General features: G+C 41.8%; 1 protein-coding gene across 1 annotated transcript in view; it reads left to right on the top strand.

Moving 5' to 3' along the window:
* KIN (Kin17 DNA and RNA binding protein) overlaps positions 1 to 19,150 on the top strand; it is a 38,936-nt gene that overhangs the window by 9,775 nt on the left and 10,011 nt on the right. Inside the window, exons 3-10 of the mRNA XM_017872490.1 lie at positions 1,740 to 1,783; positions 1,868 to 1,990; positions 3,019 to 3,200; positions 6,185 to 6,233; positions 7,096 to 7,156; positions 12,492 to 12,621; positions 15,331 to 15,381; positions 17,986 to 18,054. Coding sequence (XP_017727979.1) covers positions 1,740 to 1,783; positions 1,868 to 1,990; positions 3,019 to 3,200; positions 6,185 to 6,233; positions 7,096 to 7,156; positions 12,492 to 12,621; positions 15,331 to 15,381; positions 17,986 to 18,054 — 709 coding nt within the window. The remainder of the gene's footprint in view (positions 1 to 1,739; positions 1,784 to 1,867; positions 1,991 to 3,018; positions 3,201 to 6,184; positions 6,234 to 7,095; positions 7,157 to 12,491; positions 12,622 to 15,330; positions 15,382 to 17,985; positions 18,055 to 19,150) is intronic.

Genomic DNA, 19,150 nt, shown 5'->3' with positions numbered 1-19,150 from the left:
TTTTTTTTGAGACGGAGTCTCGCTCTGCCGCCCAGGCTGGAGTGCAGTGGCACGATCTCAGCTCACTGCAAGCTCCGCCCCCCGGGTTTACGCCATTCTCCTGCCTCAGCCTCCCGAGTAGCTGGGACTACAGGCGCCGCCACCTCGCCCGGCTCGTTTTTTGTATTTTTTAGTAGAGACGGGGTTTCACCGTGTTAGCCAGGATGGTCTCGATCTCCTGACCTCGTGATCCGCCTGTCTTGGCCTCCCAAAGTGCTGGGATTGGGATTACAGGCTGGAGCCACCGCCACCGGCCTTTTTTTTTTTTTTTTTTTTTTTTTTTAAAGACAGGGTGTTGTTCTGTGGCATCGTCATGGCTTACTATAGCCTTGACCTCCTGGGCTCAGGCAATCCTCCTGCTTCAGCCTGCCGTGTAACTGGGAACATAGATACACGCCACCACACCTGGCTAATTTTTAAATTTTTTTGGTTTAGAGACAGTGTCTCACTTTGTTGCCCAGGCTGGTCTCGAACTCCTGGGCTCAAGAGATCCTCCTGTCTTGACCTCCCAAAGTCCTGGGATTACAGGTATGAGCCATCGCACCCGGGCCAAACAAAATTGTTTAATGCTTTTCTATTGACAGCACAAAACTCAGCCTCTTTCACGTGACATTCGAGGTACTTCAAAAATTAGCCAAACCTTATTTTGGTTTCCCAGCCACATCATCTCCCTTATTCTACTCTACCCTCCCTCTCACTCTGAGTTTTATCAGCCATCAATTTTAGTCAAATTAAGCCATTTCTCAGACATGTGAGGCTTTCATGTTTCTTTGCCAGCTGGAAAGAGCTTTCTCTTGCAGTTCACCTCTAGGGTTCTACTTATCCTTCACTGCCCACAATAAAATCACCTCTGGGCATCTCCTGTGACTCTTTCAATGATATTTTGTTACATTTCTTTTTCATTATGATTGGTTCTGCTAGATTGTAACCTCCTTGAAAGTTAAGATTTATGTCTTATTCACCTAGGTTTATCTAGCACTTACTACAGTGTACCCAGCTCAGAGACACATATTAAGTGCCAATTTCACGTGGAATCAGGGCAGTTTTGTTATCATAGATAGACTGGGGTCATTATGCCACCATCAGTGGCACTAACAGACTTCATGAAGGAACCATTCCGAAGGTACGTGCTAACTTTTTCTATGACTGCTTTGCCAAGACAAAACATTTCAACTGCAAACTGTCTTTTAACTTAATCCTTAAAAGCTGTAATCTTTTGGAGTTCTTTCCTTGATCAGTTTTTAAAGGTTCATATCCATATTCATGTAGATGTTTCATATATCATTTGGGCATTAAAACTATACTGGCTGGATGCAGTGGCTCACGCCTGTAATCCCAGCAGCTTGGGAGGCTGAGGCAGGTGGATCACCTGAGGCCAGGAGTTTGAGACCAGCCTGTCCAACATGGTGAAACCCCATCTCTACTAAAAATTTAAAAAAAAAAATTAGCCAGGCGTGATGGTAGACCACTGTAATCCCAGATACTTGGGAGGCTGAGGCAAGAGAAATCACTTGAACCTGGGAAGGTTGCAGTGAGCTGAGATCATGATTGCGCCACTGCACTCCAGCTTGGGTGACAAGAACGAGACTCCATCTCAAAAAAAACAAAAACAAAAAACTATGCTACTGCTTAAATTTCAGAAAGATGATGCTATATGTTTGTAGAAATTACCTTAATGCTTTCCTTTCTTTCTTTATCAGGGAATTCCGAAATGACTTTTTAGAACTTCTCAGGAGACGCTTTGGTAAACATTTTAAGTATGTGCAAATAATAACTTTATAAATCGCATAATCTTCTGAGGATCATCAGTGTCGTATATTGTTCTCAGGCACTAAAAGGGTCCACAACAACATTGTCTACAATGAATACATCAGCCACCGAGAGCACATCCATATGAATGCAACTCAGTGGGAAACTCTGACCGATTTTACTAAGTGGCTGGGCAGAGAAGGTAAGAATGAGATTTCAAAGTTGCTTCTTCTTTCCCATTTCTGATCTTCGTAGGATGAGATGTTTGGGATAAGGAAAGAAAAAAAATTGGGTCAGTGTTTTGCTTATTCATCATGTTACTTGATTCCATTTTGGGAGCATAATTTCTGCCTTAAGTTAATAGAACATCATATAACCATTGGATATTAAATACTTAGATAGAATTGAATAAACACTATGCAAGATCATACAGCTGTTTCTCGGTATCCATGGGGGATTGGGTCCAGGACTCCTTGCTGATAACCAGAATTCACAGACACTCAAGTCCCTTTTATAAAATAAAATGATATAGTACTTGCATGTAACCTATATACATCCTCCCTCGTACTTTAAATCATCTCTAGATTTCTTATAATATTTAATATAATGTAAATAGTTTCTATACTCTATCGTTAAGGAAAAATTAGAAGAAAAAAATGTCTGTGCATGTTCAGTACAGATGCAACCATCCATTTTTCTTTTTTTGAATATTTCTCACCCACAGTTGGTTGAATCCATATATAGTATCTAAATTTCCTTAAATATAAATATGGAAAATCCCATTTGCTGCATGAATTTGTGTATTTGAATGTATTTTAGTGTATTTGGTGCTCTGTTTTGTTTTTGAGACTGAGTCTCACTCTGTTGCCCAAGCTGGAGTGCAGTGGTGCGATCTCAGCTCACTGCAGTCTCCACCTCCCAGGTTCAAGCTGTTCTCCTGCCTCAGCCTCCTGAGTAGCTGGGATTACAGGTGTGCACCGCCATGCCCAGCTAATTTTTGTTTTTTTAGTAGAGACGGGGTTTCACCATGATGGCCAGGCTGGTCTTGAGTTCCTGACCTCAAGTGATCCACCTGTGTCAGCCTCCTAAAGTGCTGAGATTACATGTTTAAGCCACGGTGCTCGGTCTGATTTGAGTGTCTTTGAGTGAATAAATAGGCAGCGGTGAAACACATTCATATTTACGCTTTGTTCGATGGTGTGCTAATTTATGGTGGCGGCTGTTTTCAAGGCCTGTGCAAAGTGGATGAGACACCGAAAGGCTGGTATGTTCAGTACATCGACAGGGACCCAGAGGCCATTCGCCGGCAGCTGGAACTGGAGAAAAAGAGAAAGCAGGACCTTGATGATGACGAAAAAACCGCCAAGTTTATTGAAGAACAAGTGAGACGAGGCCTGGAAGGGAAGGAGCAGGTGGGCAAGCAATACCATCCTGAGAAGCAGTGTCCAAAGATCGAAAGAAGCACAACGGCTTGGTGTTTTGTTTTTTGAGATGGAGTCTTGCCCTGTCACCCAGGCTGGAGTGCAGTGGCGCCATCTCAGCTCACTGCAGCCTCCGCCTCCCGGGTTCAAGCAATTCCCGTGCCTCAGCCTCCCGAGTAGCTGGGACTACAGGCGCTGCCACCACGCCCAGCTAATTTTTGTACTTTTAGTAGAGACAGGGTTTCGCCACGTTGGTCAGGCTGGTCTCCAACTCCTGACCTCAGGTGATCCACCTGCCTCGGCCTCCCAAAGTGACAGGATTACAGACATGAGCCACCACACCCAGCCAGCTTGTGTTTTTTCAGCATTGAATCAAGTTTCTGTGCGCACTGTTCCTTAACTAAGAGGAGAACCAGCCGGGTGTCAAAAGCACATTTGACTTACTAACTTCATAATCTTGTATAATTACATAGTCTTTCCAAACCTCAATTTCCTTATATCTAAATAGAGATGCTACCTAATGGGAAGACATATACACAGATAATTTCAACTGATTATGATTAATTCAGTACTGGAGGTAAACGCAGTGTGTGGAAACATAGAGAAGCAATGTTTACTCTGGCCTGGGGAGGATAGAGTATTTGAGGGTGGATACAACCTCAGTGCCCAGGAGTCTTGAAGAATCAGTGGGTGTAAGCCAGATGAATGGGGAGGGAAGGAGCTGAGGTGTTAGAATAACTAGGTTGAGGCATTTATTTCAACGTATATTTATCAGCGCCTCCACTGTGCCAGGATTCTTGTAGGCGTAGGGAATACTCAGTGAACAAAAGGTACAAAAAACTGTCTCCTGTGGCTTACTTTTTTTTTTTTTGAGACGGAGTCTCACTCTGTCACCCAGGCTGGAGTGCGGTGGCGCAATTTCAGCTCACTGCAACCCCCGCCTTGTGGGTTCAAGTGATTCTTGTGTCTCAGCCTCCCAAGTAGCTGGGACTACAGGCATAAGCTACCACATTGGGCTAATTTTTTGCATTTTTAATAGAGATGGGGTTTCGCCATGTTGGCCAGGTTGGTCTCAAACTCCTGACCTCAGGTGATCCCCCCTCTTCAGCCTCCCAAAATGCTGAGATTACAGGCATGAGCCACCACGCCCAGCCTTCTGTGGCTTACGTTCTAACACTTGTGTGTGAGCAGGCAAAGATAGCCTGGTGTGTATGTGAAACTGAGTGGTTTTTGAACTGTTTATTGAGCTCTAACATACATTGATTAAAGTGTATGAGGTGCATTAATCTTATGTGTACAGTTCACTGAACTTTTACAAATATATGTGTGTAGAAAGAGTGACAGGTAACGTGTGGAACCACCACCCAGATAAAGATATAGGACTTTTCTAGTATCCCAGAGGGTTTCCTCATGCTCATTGCCAATTAATACCCCATCTCCCAGAAGTAACCATTGTTCCAATATACCACTATTCATTATTCATTAGTTTAGTCTGTTCTTGAACAGACTTAAAAAAAATAAAAAAGTTTTTGCTTTTCCTAAGGTTTATTGCCTTATATTTTTGTTATTTCCTGTTTAAGTTGTAATAGAAATAAGAATATGGGTAAACTTCTGCCGTTTGGTACAGAAAAGCTACTTTTTGGTATTTAGAATAATTCTCAATTGGATAATATTTGCAACGCATGTAAGTTCTAATTTTTTTTTGAGAGACTGTCTCTCTCTGTCACCAGGCTAGAATGCAGTGGTGTGATTACAGCTCACTGCACCCTTGACCTCTGGTGCTCAAGTGAACCTGTTGCTTCATATGAGTAACTGGGACTATAGACATGCACCACCATGCCTGGCTAATTTTTTTTTTTTTTGTAGAGATGGGGGTTCTTGCTATGTAGTCCAGGCTGGCCTCTAACTCCTGGCCTCAAGCATTCCTCCCGCCTGAGCTCGGCCTCCCAAGGTGCTGGGATTACAGGCATGAGCCACCATGCCCAGCCAAAGCATGTAATTTCTTTTGTTTTTTGTTTTTTTTTGAGACAACATCTTGCTCTGTCACCCAGGCTGGAGAATGCAGCGGCATGATCTCGGCTCACTGCAACCTCCGCCTCCCAGGTTCAAGCGATTCTCCTGCCTCAGACTCCCGAGTAGCTGGGATTACAGGTGCCCGCCACCACACCCGGCTAATTATTTTTAGTAGAGACGGGGTTTCACCAAGTTGGCCAGGCTCGTCTCGCTCTTTCACCCAGTCTGGAGTAAAGTGGCGCGATCTCGGCTCACTGCAACACTCACCCCCTGGGTTCAGGCGATTCTCCTGGCTCAGCCTCCTGAGTAGCTGGCATTACAAGCGCCCGCCATCACACCCGGCTAAATTTTTGTATTTTTAGTAGAGACAGAGTTTCACCATGTTGGCCAGGCTCGTCTCGAATGCCTGTCCTCAGGTGATCCATCTGCCTCGGCCTCCCAAAGTGTTAGGATTACAGGTGTGAGCCACCGTACTGGGCCAAAAACATGTAATTTCTTTTCTTTTCTTTTCTTTTCTTTTTTTTTTTTTTTGAGACAGAGTCTCATTCTGTTGCCCAGGCTGGAGTACAGTGGCACAATCTTGGCTCACTGCAACCTCTGCCTCCCAGGTTCACGCGATTCTCCTGCCTCAGCCTCCTGAGTAGCTGGGATTACAGGTGCACACCACCATGCCCAGCTAATTTTTTGTGTATTTTTAGTAGAGATGGGGTTTCACTATTTTGGCCAGACTGGTCTCAAACTCCTGACCTCGTGATCTGCCCACCTCAGCCTCCCAAAGTGCTGGGATTACAGGCGTGAGCCACCATGCCCGGCCAAAAGCGTGTAATTTCTTAATTAGGATCTTAATCACTTGCGTGTTAGAGCTGCCTGGCAACACAGGTAGCAAGTCATAACTTAGGCCTATTGAATGGTGATAGTAAATGCACTGTACACCAAAACCTTAAAACTTTCTTTTTTTTTAGGAGGCCCCTACTTTTACGGAATTAAGCAGAGAAAATGATGAAGAGAAAGGTAGTTTTATTTTTTCTTTTCTTTCTTTTTTTAAACATAGATGCTTTTATATTGGTTTTGTTAAAAATGCAACTTGTCAACCTATCTGGGAGTAAGACATCCAATCTGTCTGAGTTACATTGTTTTTATTGATTTAATGAAAAGGTAATACTAATTAATTAATTGGATAGTCTAGCTGAAGCTACAAGTAACAAAATTGACTACAATTAGCTTAAACAATAAGGAAATATCTTGCCATAATAAGAATCTCAGAGGTAAGGTGGTTCTGCATGCTGTATGGGCACAAGGTAGCTGCCAACACGCCAGCCATCACATGCAGACTCTGCATTGTCATGAGGGTGGCAGAGAACATCTCTGGATGCTCTTCTAGAATCCTGTTAGGAGCAAGGATACTTTTCCAAGAAGACACTCCTCCCTTCAATAGATTTCCTTTCAGATGTCATTGGCCAGAACTGTGTCACACATCCACCCAAAAAGCAGTCACTGGGATTGTGTTGATTGGTTTAGACAATCAGAATTTACCCCAGGGATGAAAATGGTGTTATGTCCCCTGAGCCACAGGCAAGAGGTATGGAGACCTAAACAGAATTGGAGTACTGTTCCCCAGGGGAAATGGGGATAGAGCAGGGAAGTGCCTGTGTGGTCTGCCACGGTGACATGGCGTGCAAAGTTCCTCCTGTTCTATGGTTGTCAGTCTGGGACGTTTTACAGCAATGTGTGGTCTCCACATAGGAACATTTTAGCTCTCGTTTATTGAGAATGTCCCTGAGATCCTCTGTGAACACTTTGTAGTATCTTGTCTGAGAAGTTTTATTATGATTTTCCTGCAATGTACATGTGGAATAACATTTTTTTCTTCTAGTCACGTTTAATTTGAGTAAAGGAGCATGCAGTTCATCCGGAGCAACGTCTTCCAAGTCAAGGTGAGCTGCATCATTCATGGATATCTTAACACTTTAGGATTTTTGTGAAATATTGGTTACTGCATTTTAAAGTATTGTGAATCATTTTTTTCTAGTTGTAGTTTTCACCTTTTTTTGGTTTTTGTTGGTTGCACTGTTTTCTTGTCAATTGTTCTTTTTTTTTGTTTTGTTTTGTTTTGTTTTAAGAGATAGGGTCTTGCTATGTTGCCCAGGCTGGCCTTGAACTCCTGGGCTCAAGGTGATCTTCCTGCCTCAGCCTCCCAGGTATCAATAGCTGGGATTACAGTCATACCCTACTGTGTCCAGCTAGCAACTGTTCTTTTCCTGTTTGCCTGTGATGAGATGATTCTGTTTTGTGAGGAAAGCCTCATTTTGATTATATGTTTCACATGAATAAACTTTTGCTTCTCCATGAATCTTTCTCCAGTTAACGGTTCCTTGTTTGCTGTATAAAACTGTCTATTTTCCTGTCTTAGTCCGCTTGCCACAGTTTAAATGTTAGCTGGGTATGCATTTTTCTTTCACTTGCTGCATTGTGAGTTTTCTGAGAATAGAGATTATCAGCCTCTCTCCTTAGCCTCCAGTACAGTGTCAATATACCAGGAAACACTCAGTAATCATTACCTGCCCTTCTAGATGGTCTAGCACAGGGTAGGGGTCAGCAAACTTTTTCTGTAAAGAGCCGCACAGTAAATGTTTTAGGCTTTTTTGGCCAGGTGTCTTTGTCACAATAAGTGAACTCTGCTGTCGTAGTGAGAAAGCAGCCGTGGACAGTGCATGAAGGAACTGAGCATGGCTGGGTTCCAGTAAATTTATTTACAAAAGCTGGTGGCAGGTGGCAGCTGGCATTTGGCCTTTAGGCTGTCGTTTGCCAAAACCTGGCATAGCATGTGGTCAGGTAGTTCTACCTACTTTCTACATTACTTCTCTTGCAATTTTTAATGTATTCTTTGACCAAATCTTTATTCACTATTTCTGACATGCAGTACATTCAGTTTTGTCATGGAGGTTAAAAAAGATGAGTAAGACAAGGTAGTCAAGTACCAGTATCTACTGGAATTTGTTTTTAAGCTGGTGATATTTTCTATTTTACTTAGTACTTTACATGTTTTTTTTTTAAGATCTAAGTTTTTCAGGTTTGTTTATAGGTCATTGTTTATTTACACTATTGAATAAGTGGCTAGGAGTATGGAAGGAGATAGATAGGCTGAATCAGCAGTATAGATCAGCTTTAAAATGATTTGCCAGATGTCTTAACTTTGATCAAAATAATGTTTCAAAATTAACACCTACGTTAGATATAATCAAGAAATTGGTTATTTGGATTCTACATCTGGGTATATTCCGGAAGAATTGTCTAACATTGGCATGATATGACCTGGAAGATAGGCTCAAATATAACACACATGCCTTATTGTTTTAGAATGTTATGCATTTCTGTCTGTTCTTTTGAATTATGTGTTATTCCTAGATGTAGATAGATGTTAAAATTGGTTCCAGTGTTCCCCAAATTGACCTCCCTTGTATTAGTTTTCTATGGTCGCTGTAACAGATTACCACAAACTGGGTGGCTTAAAACAACAGAAATATGTTCTTTCTCTGGAGGTCAGATTCTGAATCATTATCACTGGATTGAAATCAAGGAGCCTGCCTGCTGGCTGTGCTCTGGGGAAGAATCTGTCCCTTGCCTTTTCCAGCTCTGTTGGCCACTGGCATTACTTGGCTCGTGGTTGCATCTCTCTAGTATTTAAGAGCAGCATCTTCAAATGTCTCTTTGCCCCATCCTCACGTCGCCTTTTCCTCCAGGTGTCAAATCTCCCTCTACCTTGCTCTTACAAGAAAAGGAACGATTGCAGTTAGGGTCCACCCTGATAATCCAGGCCAAGCTCCTCATCTTAAGATCTTTAACTTAATCTCATTTGCAAAGACCCTTTTCTTAGATAAGGTAACATTGATAGGTTTCAGGGATAAGGACCTGATATTTCTGGGGGTCTATTCAGCCTGCTGTACCCCTATGCCAAGCCTTGATATTAGTAAAAAGATTTGTTTTATTTGACCAGTTTTGATAATGTATTTGATAATTTATTTGATAAGTTAAGATGTTGTGACCTGAGTCCATGAATAAGGAACAATATATGTGTAAGTATGTAAATAGTGTCATAGATAATACAACTGAAAGACATCTGATTTTTTTTTTCTCTGAGATTATCGTACATAATATAGTTTGGGATTCATTCTCCTGTGGATTTATATCTCTTATATATCTAAAACCTAGAATAAACTAAATGATGTAGATATCAAAGTGGACATTTTAGGCTGTGTTGAGGCACGAAAATGAGCCCCCTTATTGCTTGAAAAAGTTTACTTGATTTTCATTTCTGTTTCTTCTTTGGGCTTCTTTATCTCCTTTGAGAAGGGCTGGAATTCACTCTAGTTACTGAAAGCAAAACTGAAGGCTGTTCAAGGAGCCTTACTTTCCCTTTTCTATCTGTTCATATTCATATCTTGCCTTGATTTTATTTTAACTCTGCCTTACCCCTGTCTCAGTCTCTCACCCTTCTGATGGAATCTTGATATTGCCAGCAAAAGGACCTTTCTAAACTTCAGCTCTTACCATGTCACTCATTTCTTAACGTCTCTTGGTTTCGGCATCTCTAAGATGACCTTGAATTTTTTTACATACTATTAAGTGACTTTTGTGATCCTGTGTGTCTCCTGCCGTTTTCACTCAGCTGTGCCCACTGATTTGGGCTTTCCTAAATGAGCCTGGGGTCTCCCCCTTTCCTGCCTTTACATCTGCTGTTCCCCTTCCTGGAATGCCCTTTACATCTGTTTTCCCACTTCACCCTGCGATCTTGCTGGGCTCTTCTTGTCATCCTTTTTCCCCATTATTGTCGCATTCTAAGTATTTAATGATGCTGAGTAAATTTTCTTTTTCTTTTTTTTTGAGAAAGAGTTTCGCTCTTTTTGCCCAGGCTGGAGCACAATGGTATGATCTCAGCTCACCACAACCTCTTACTTCCAAGTTCAGAAGATTCTCCTGCCTCAGCCTCCCGAGTAGCTGGGAGGACGGGCATGCGACACCATGCTCGGCTGATTTTTTTGTATTTTTAATAGAAACTGGGTTTCACCATGTTAGTCAGGCTGGTCTCAAACTCCTGACCTCAAATGATCCACCCACCTCAGCCTCCCAAAGTGCCGGGATTACAGGCATGAACCACCACGCCAGCCCAGTTCAGTTTTAAGAAGAGTAAATAATAGCCTTGAATAAACTCAAGTGTCTAAGCTGAGATTAACACCAAAATACTGAAATAATTTATAGATGTATTAATATTTAGGGACTCACTGTTGAGAACCTCTGAGTAATCATGGAGATTGGTAGAGGAGCCAGAAGGCAGAAAAATAAGCAAATATATCTTTTTAAGTGGAGAAAATCTTCAGAAAATAATAAGATTAACAAGCATTTCAAACAGATTACGATAGGAAATAGGTGGTTTGTGAACATGAGACGAGGAAGTGGTAATCACTCAAGCCAAAAATAACCACTTAATCCTAACTCCTCTTTTGCTAGGGTTATTAGTGCCTATTTTGTAGACATATTGTGGTTGATTGTGATCTGAATTATCCCTGGATCCCTAGTTCAAAGTATACTTAAATCTAAAGAACATTTAAGGAGAAAGTTGAAGAGCTTATCTTTACATGGACTTGGCCTGTGCAAAACCCATGTCCATTATTTATAGTTGTTACACCCTAGGAAATGCGTTCAGTAATAGAATCAGAGTTTAAATGTATGTTCAGTGGGTTGAATTACAGGTCAAAACCCAGTAAGTAAAATTTTACAAAGGTAAATGGAAAGCCTGACAGTTAGGTAAAGAGGAAACAACTCCCATAAAAACAGAGTGACAGAGTCCTGACCTACAATTCTCCATAGAGAAAAGATGTAGGGGTTTTAGTTGACTTCAAACTTAATGTAACCCAGCAGTTCATCAATCTAATGCTACCTTTAAATGTATTTTTTTTAAAGTCCAAATAAAGGAAAATAATAAATCTGTTATATTCTCTACTAATCATAGATGGGTAAAAGTCATTTGATCAGCAAATATTAATGGAGCATCTATTTCATGTGAGTTACAAGATAGTTACTGCTACTTTGCAGGAAAAAATAGATGGTTCCTCCCTACTACAAGAGAGGAGTCATACATACAAATGATTATCGTACAAGGTGCAGTGTGATGCATGCCACAAGGCACTGTGGCATTTCAAAACACTGCAAGATCCAAGAACCCTCAGGAAGAATGGACCTTGAAGAATTGTAACAAATGGGGATAAAAGGAGAGATTATTTTAGGTATAAAACAAGGCATGTGCAAATTTTCAGAGCTCAAAGCATAGGGCATGGCTCAGTCAATAGCGAATTGTTCTTAGTGACTGGTGTACATAGAAAGTCAGGGATGGTGACTAGAATGGTATTCTGGGGCCAGTGGTGACAGTTGTATATTGGCAGTAAAGAAGTTAGAATTTACACTGTCAGCCAGGCACAGTGGCTCATGCCTGTAATCCCAGCACTTTGGGAGGACAAGGCAGGTGGATCACCAGAGGTCAAGAGTTCAAGACTAGCCTGGCCAACATTGCGAAACCCCGTCTCTACTAAAAATATAAAAATTAGCCCAGCGTGGTGGTGCGAGCCTGTAATCCCAGCTACTTGGGAAACTGAGGCACGAGAATTGCTTGAACCTGGGAGGTGGAGGTTGCAGTGAGCCGAGATCATGCCACTGCACTTCAGCCTGGGCAACAGAGTGAGACTCCATCTCAAAAAAAAAAAAAGGATTTACATTGTCAACTCTGGGCAGTTGGGAGCAATTAAAAACTTTTAAGTAACACATTGGAATTTTGGTTTACAAAACCAGAACTGAGAGTAACATGCTAGACTTAAATCCGTCATTTGAAAACATGTCATTTAATTATTGCATTTGAGATAGATGAAGATTTGAGGCTTAGGAAAGTGAATTACCCCAGGTCCTAATAGAAGTAGCCTCAAACCCTAATCTGCTCAACACCAAAGCCTAAGCTCCCTACCATCATTTTACTATACAAAGTATAGTAGCACTGACTGAAGGAGTGAGGAGAAGGTATAGAGAGTTAAAGACAGCGCGGATTAAATGCTCACTCGGTGCTGATAGTTCTGTAAGAGATGTGGACAGGTTCTCCGTGGTTTTCACTAATCTCCTGTAAATTAATCATGTCACACATTTATTCTATATTGTGAATTTTGCGCATCGTAAAGCATTCGTCTGTGTACGGTTCTTGGTAACAAGCATGATTCTCCTGTTCATCAGTACTCTGGGACCGAGTGCACTGAAGACAATAGGAAGTTCAGCATCAGTGAAACGAAAAGAATCTGCCCAGAGCTCAGCTCAGTCCAAAGAAAAGAAGAAAAAGAAATCTGCACTGGATGAAATCATGGAGGTACAGTTTATGGACTGCATATGGATACCTTAGAACCCAAGGAAAATTAAATCATTTCACCATTTATTAGATTAATAGAAAATTAGGAAAATTATCATATATGGACTAGGGAATAGTGACCTCACTACATACAGTTCCCTGAACCGGAGTTGGAGCCCCTCTAAATAAGTTTGTTTGTTTGTTTGTTTTGTTTGTTTGTTTGTTTTTGAGACAGAGTCTTGCCCTGTTGCCCAGGCTGGAGTGCAGTTGGCATGGTCTCGGATCACTGCAACCTCTGCCTCCCAGGTTCAAATGATTCTCCTGGCTCAGCCTCCTGAGTAGCAGGGATTGCAGTCGCCCACCACCACACCTGGCTAGTTTTTGTATTTTTAGTAGAGATGGGGTTTCACCATGTTGGCCAGGCTGATCTCGAACTCCTGACCTCAAGTCATCCACCCACCTCGACCTCCCAAATGCTAGGATTACAAGTGTGAGCCACCATGCCCCGCCTAAATAGTTTCCTTTTATGCCTCAGGTGCTGTCTTTAAAACTCCCTGTGTAGTTACGGTCAGTAGAATTCAATTAGAAATTGGAGTCCTCGGCCGGGCGCGGTGGCTCAAGCCTGTAATCTTAGCACTTTGGGAGGCCGAGACGGGCGGATCACGAGGTCAGGAGATCGAGACCATCCTGGCTAACATGGTGAAACCCTGTCTCTACTTAAAAAAAAATACAAAAAACTAGCCGGGCGTGGTGGCGGGCGCCTGTAGTCCCTGCTGCTCAGGAGGCTGAGGCAGGAGAATGGCGGGAACCCGGGAGGCGGAGCTTGCAGTGAGCTGAGATCCGGCCACTGCACTTCAGCCTGGGCGACAGAGCGAGACTCCGTCTAAAAAAGGAAAAAGAAATTGGAGTCCTCTGTGGTTGGCCTCCCTCCTTCAACCGCTACTCTCCTGTTGACTTTGACTTCCACTTAGCACCTCCTAGCTAGCAAGAGAAACCTGTGACATGTTTTTTTTTTTTTTGGTGGTTGTTGTTGAGACAGAGTCTCTCTCTGTCGCCCAGGTCAGAGTGCAGTTGCACAATCTCGGCTCACTGCAGCCTCCACCTCCCAGGTTCAAGAGATTCTTCTGCTTCAGCCTCCTGAGTCACTGGGATTATAGGCACCTGCCACCATGCCCGGCTAATTTTTTACATTTTTTATAGAGGCAGGATTTCACTATGCTGGCCAGGCTGATCTTGAACTCCTGGCCTCAGGTGATCCGCTCGCCTCAGCCTCCCAAAGTGCTGGGATTACAAGGTGTGAGCCACTGCCCCCGGCTGGCTGTTCAGTCTTCTCTGTTCCTAGTCCTCACACCATGCAGGGTGATCTAAAAAACTTCAAGTAAAATATAAGATGAATATACTATGAAACTGAATCCCTATTACATGCTGCACTTTGTGCAAGGCCCCACTCTGTAAGTAGATAGAAAAACAGTCCTTGTTAGTCATGGAGCTTTCCTTCTAACGACAGAGCTGTTCAGCAGTGAGCCAGTGAATGATCACAAAATGCTGAGCGCCAAGGAGGTATGAGGGTAGGGCCTGGGGAGAGATCTTGTGAACCGTGCCTAGACAGAAACGATCAAGCATCCAAAGGAAAGGCCTACGGGACTGGAGTGCAGCAAGCACATGGTGGCGTTTGAGATCAGAGAGCCAGGAGGGCCAACACCACAGAGGTCTTGCACGCTGTGACAGGGAATTTTTAAATTTAATTTTATTCAAAGTAAAATGGAAAGCCTTCAACCTTCTTTGAATATAATGAATACTAATTTTAGAACATTGTTGAAAAGTTGAAGGATTTAAAATGAGTTTTTTTTCTTTTTTGAGATGGAGTGTGACTCTGTGACCCAGGCTGGAGTGCAGCAGTGTGACCTCGGCTCACTGCAGCCTCCGCCTCACAGGTTCAAGCAATTCTTGTGTCTGGGACTACAGGTGTGCACCACCACACCTGGCTAATTTTTGTACTTTTAGTAGAGACGGGGTTTCACCGTGTTGGCCAGGCTAGTCTCAAACTCCTGACCTCGTGATCCTCCCACCTCGGCCTCCCAAAGTGTTGTGGGAGTTTCGAATCAACCAGGGGATTATTACATTGTTCGATCCCATTGAAAATTGGTACTTAGGGTTAACTGTAAGCAGTTGAGAAAGAAAAGGATTGGATATTTTTGCCAAAACAGCCAGACAGCACTCTTTTCTTTTGGTCACTCTCAGTTATTTACCTCTTGGTGGTATTTTTCTTCCCTTTCATTCATGAGCTTTACTGTCATTTTCAAACAGGGAGCCCCCTGTTTGCTACCAGGCTGTATGCTTAACCATGCTGTGCCGCATTGATCTATGCGTTACGATTTTACTGCATGAAAACATGGCCTCTTTTCCAGCTCCTGACAGTCACATGGGAGACAGTGGGTGAGGGCAGGTACGGGCTGGTCTTGCAGCTGGAATGGGGGTTGTGTCTGTTTGCTTCCTAGGTCAGTTGACTTGCTTTATTACATACTTTTAAAAATGCAAGTTTTTTAAAATCAAAAACTAAGGACAAATAATGTCTATTTGTATTTATCAGAGCTTGCAAATTATGTCATTGGTCTTCTGTGAAGTAGAAGACTTCACAGTTTTATGGTGTTATTTTGTTAAATAGAATAGTATTTTGAAGTCCAATGAGGATTTTAAGGAGATAATATTCAGACATTATGTGTTCTACAGATTGAAGAGGAAAAGAAAAGGACTGCCCGAACAGATTACTGGCTACAGCCTGTAAGTATTCAGTTGGAGTTTCTTAAGTTCTAAATGTCTGTTTAAGTGAGTGATTTAACTAGCATTTAGTATAAGTAACTAAATTTTTCAAACATGTATAATCTATATAGATACAGTTAGTTATAACTTATAATGAATTTTCTTTCTATTAGATCTTTAATTATTGGTTGCACTTCTTTTTTTTTTTTTTTTTTTTTTTTTTTTTTTTTTTTTTTTTGAGGCGGAGTCTGGCTCTGTCGCCCGGACTGGAGTGAAGTGGCCGGATCTCAGCTCACTGCAAGCTCCGCCTCCCGGGTTCACGCCATTCTCCTGCCTCAGCCTCCGGAGTAGCTGGGACTACAGGCGCCCGCCACCTCGCCCGGCTAGTTTTTTGTATTTTAGTAGAGACGGGGTTTCACCGTGTTAGCCAGGATGGTCTCGATCTCCTGACCTCGTGATCCACCCGTCTCGGCCTCCCAAAGTGCTGGGATTACAGGCTTGAGCCACCGCGCCCGGCCTATTGGTTGCACTTCTATTGGAGGGTTACTTTATGCTTATAGACTAATGTTCCTTAAGTTTGGTGCTAAACTTATTTATGGACATCTTGAACTTGAGCCAGAAATTTTCAATTTTTGCTATAAGACAAAAGGTTGTGTTTTTCAGAAATGAGTAGAACTATAAATGCTCAAGTGTTGGTTTTTCATTTACAATTACTGAAACTTAGAATTGGTCCGTTTATTAATAGGTACATTGTGGAGAAAAGCAAGTTTTAAATTTTACAAACTCAAGGGAGTTTTATATTTTTATTGCTTATTTATTAATTTATTATTGTTTTAAAAAATAATTTAAAATAGTTTTAAATATTTAGCAATATTGTTAAATGATTATTTATTGATGCTCTATTTTAGACTTACTGAGATGTGACATTTTCATAAAACTTTCAGAGTGTCTTATTCTTTTTTTTATTTTTAAATAGAGACAAGGTCTTGCTGTATTGACCAGGCTGGTCTCAAACTCCTGGCTTCAAGCGATCCTCCCACCTCGGCTTCCAGAGTAGCTAGGACTACAAGCACGCACCACTAATGCCCTGCTGATTTTTGTGTTTTTCGTAGAGACGAGGTTTTACTCTGTTGTCCAGGCTGGTCAACATAGCAGCCTCAAGTGATCCTCCTGCCTCAGCTTCCCAGCGTGTCAGTATTTACTGGCCTGAGCCACTGTGCCTAATGTCTTTTTTTTTTTTTTGAGACGGAGTTTTGCTCTTGTTGCCCATGTTGGAGTGCAGTGGCACAATCTCAGCTCACTACAGTCTCCACCTCCTGGGTTCAAGCGATTCTCCTGCCTCGGCCTCCCTAATAGCTGAGATTACAGGCATGGGCCACCATGCCCAGCTCATTTTGTATTTTTAGTAAAGATGGGATTTCTCCATGTTGGTCAGGCTGGTCTCAAACTCCAGACCTCAGGTGATCCACCTGCCTCGGCGTCCCAAAGTGCTGGGATTACAGAGATGAGCCATCGCGCCCAGCCCACTGTGCTTAATTTTTAAACTCAGAAAGGAAATATTTTTAACAGCTTTACTGTGGGCAAGGGCCAGTAAGTACAGTGGTGTAATGAATTATCTTCCAATGACTGGAGTGTGAACCCATGAGAGCCTTTGAGAAGTTAGCCCAGAAAATAGCATGGCTAAACTGGAGAAGTTGTTTTGGTATTAATTGGCTTCATTTAGAAAGTCTTAAAAGAGAGACTTCCTTAAACATATCTTTCTACTATGAAATACACTCTCCCCAAAGTCCTTCCTAAGGTTTGGTTGGTATGATTTTAAGCATGGCTTTATGAAGTACTTGCGACCATCTCTTGGATATATTCACTTGAAGTAGAAAATATAGAATCTCTGCAGTGAATATTGCATTGTTAGGCAATTTAATTTTCATTATTAGCTCTTAGACAGCTAATCCAATTTTTCAGCTTTCCTGAAAAAATCAGGAAAAAATGGTAAAGAAGCAAACTCCAAATTCATTAATAGGAAATACGTCCAGATTTTCCTCCCATTTGAGAATTAAATGCTCAGAAGAACAATACCTTTAGCTATAACTAATCTGGAGGAATCCCATTTGTATCAAAATTCAAAGCAACCTAATGAGAAAGGGGCATTGTGAGAACTGTGCTGCATAAGCTCGAAGGCTCAGTGCCTTGCAGTTTCCATTGAGTCTCTTGCAATCTGAGTTTTTATCAGCAGTGAACACCTGAACACCTGAGTGCTTTTCACTTCCTGCAATAGAGAGAAAGAAACTATCTACGAAAGACATAAAGTACCAGAGTTGAGATTCACCGATAACAGTCCTAGATTTCCAGAACTCTTCAATGTAGAAATCAAACATTTTGTATATACATATGTATGTTTTTTTCCTCTTGCTAACCATGATGAACAGAAAGGGGAAGAATGAATAAAAGATTGCTAAGGAAATGTTTGCCGTTGTTGGGAAGGCAGAGAACTCCAGCATTTCATATTTGGCAGGGCAGTTATATTTTCCTGTGGTTTTGGGTGAACATAGTTTAAAAGGAAGAAGTAAATAAACCATCACTTCTGTCTTTCCTTTCCTCTTTTTTTTTGTTGTTGTTATTTTCTAGGAAATTATTGTGAAAATTATAACCAAAAAACTGGGAGAGAAATATCATAAGAAAAAGGGTATCGTTAAGGTAAGGACATGCAATTATGAATGGAGTTTGTGAAAAAAGCTTGGGTCACTAAGTGAAGCTATTTTGTTATTTCTTGAAAATCAAGTCCTGGTAGCAGAAGTACTGTGTCTAAAATTCTTGATTATCCCATGAAATGGAAGCTGAATTCATGATTGTTGGAGAAATATTTCTTTTTCATCCGTAGTTTATACTCAACGTTGATCTGTTTTCTTACTAGGACAGATTGTATGTGTGAAGTCCCATCAGCACCTCTTCAAAATCTCAGCATGCATGCCTTGCTTGTCAGTAAAATGTATTTTATTTTTTAATCATAGGCCATATATTAAAAGTAATGGCAAAAACTGCAATTACTTTTACACCAGCCTAATAATTATACTGTCAAGGTCTCACGAGGACTTCTTGTGTTTTGCTTGAGAGATCGCCTTTTGGCTACTCTGGGATTTTATTTATTTTTTTTTTTATTTTTGAGACAGAGTCTGGCTCTGTTGTCCAGGCTGGAGTGCAGTGGTACGATCTTGGCTGATTGCAACCATCGCCTCCTGGGTTCCAGTGATTCTCCTGCCTTCGCCTCCCAAGTAGCTGGGATTACAGGCACCTACCACTACTCCTGGCTAACTTTTGTATTTTTAGTAGAGACGGGGTTTCACCAAGTTGGCCAAGCTGGTCTCTAACTCCTGACCTTAGGTGATCCACCCGCCTCAGCCTCCCAAATTACTGGGATTATAGGCATGAGCCACCGCACCCGGCCTACTCTGAGATTTTAAAGTTTGTATCAATATTCTAGGCCTTTTCTCCCTTTTTGCCTTTCCTAAATTTAGTTTTATTTTAGCACCCAGCCTTGTTCATGCCTGTTGCCCTTCTTCCACTGTACACTAAGCTAGGCAAAACTACCCCTCTTGTTAGATTTCTTTTTTTTTTTAATTTTTTTTTATTATTATTATACTTTAAGTTCTAGGGTACATGTGCATAACGTGCAGGTTTGTTACATATGTATACTTGTGCCATGTTGGTGTGCTGCACCCATCAACTCGTCAGCACCCATCAATTCATCATTTATATCAGGTATAACTCCCAGTGCAATCCCTCCCCCCTCCCC

Source organism: Rhinopithecus bieti, unplaced genomic scaffold (assembly GCF_001698545.2).
Source record: "Rhinopithecus bieti isolate Rb0 unplaced genomic scaffold, ASM169854v2 scaffold_6933, whole genome shotgun sequence".
Classification (NCBI taxonomy): domain Eukaryota; kingdom Metazoa; phylum Chordata; class Mammalia; order Primates; family Cercopithecidae; genus Rhinopithecus; species Rhinopithecus bieti.
This window is presented reverse-complemented; position numbering and strand designations above follow the sequence as displayed.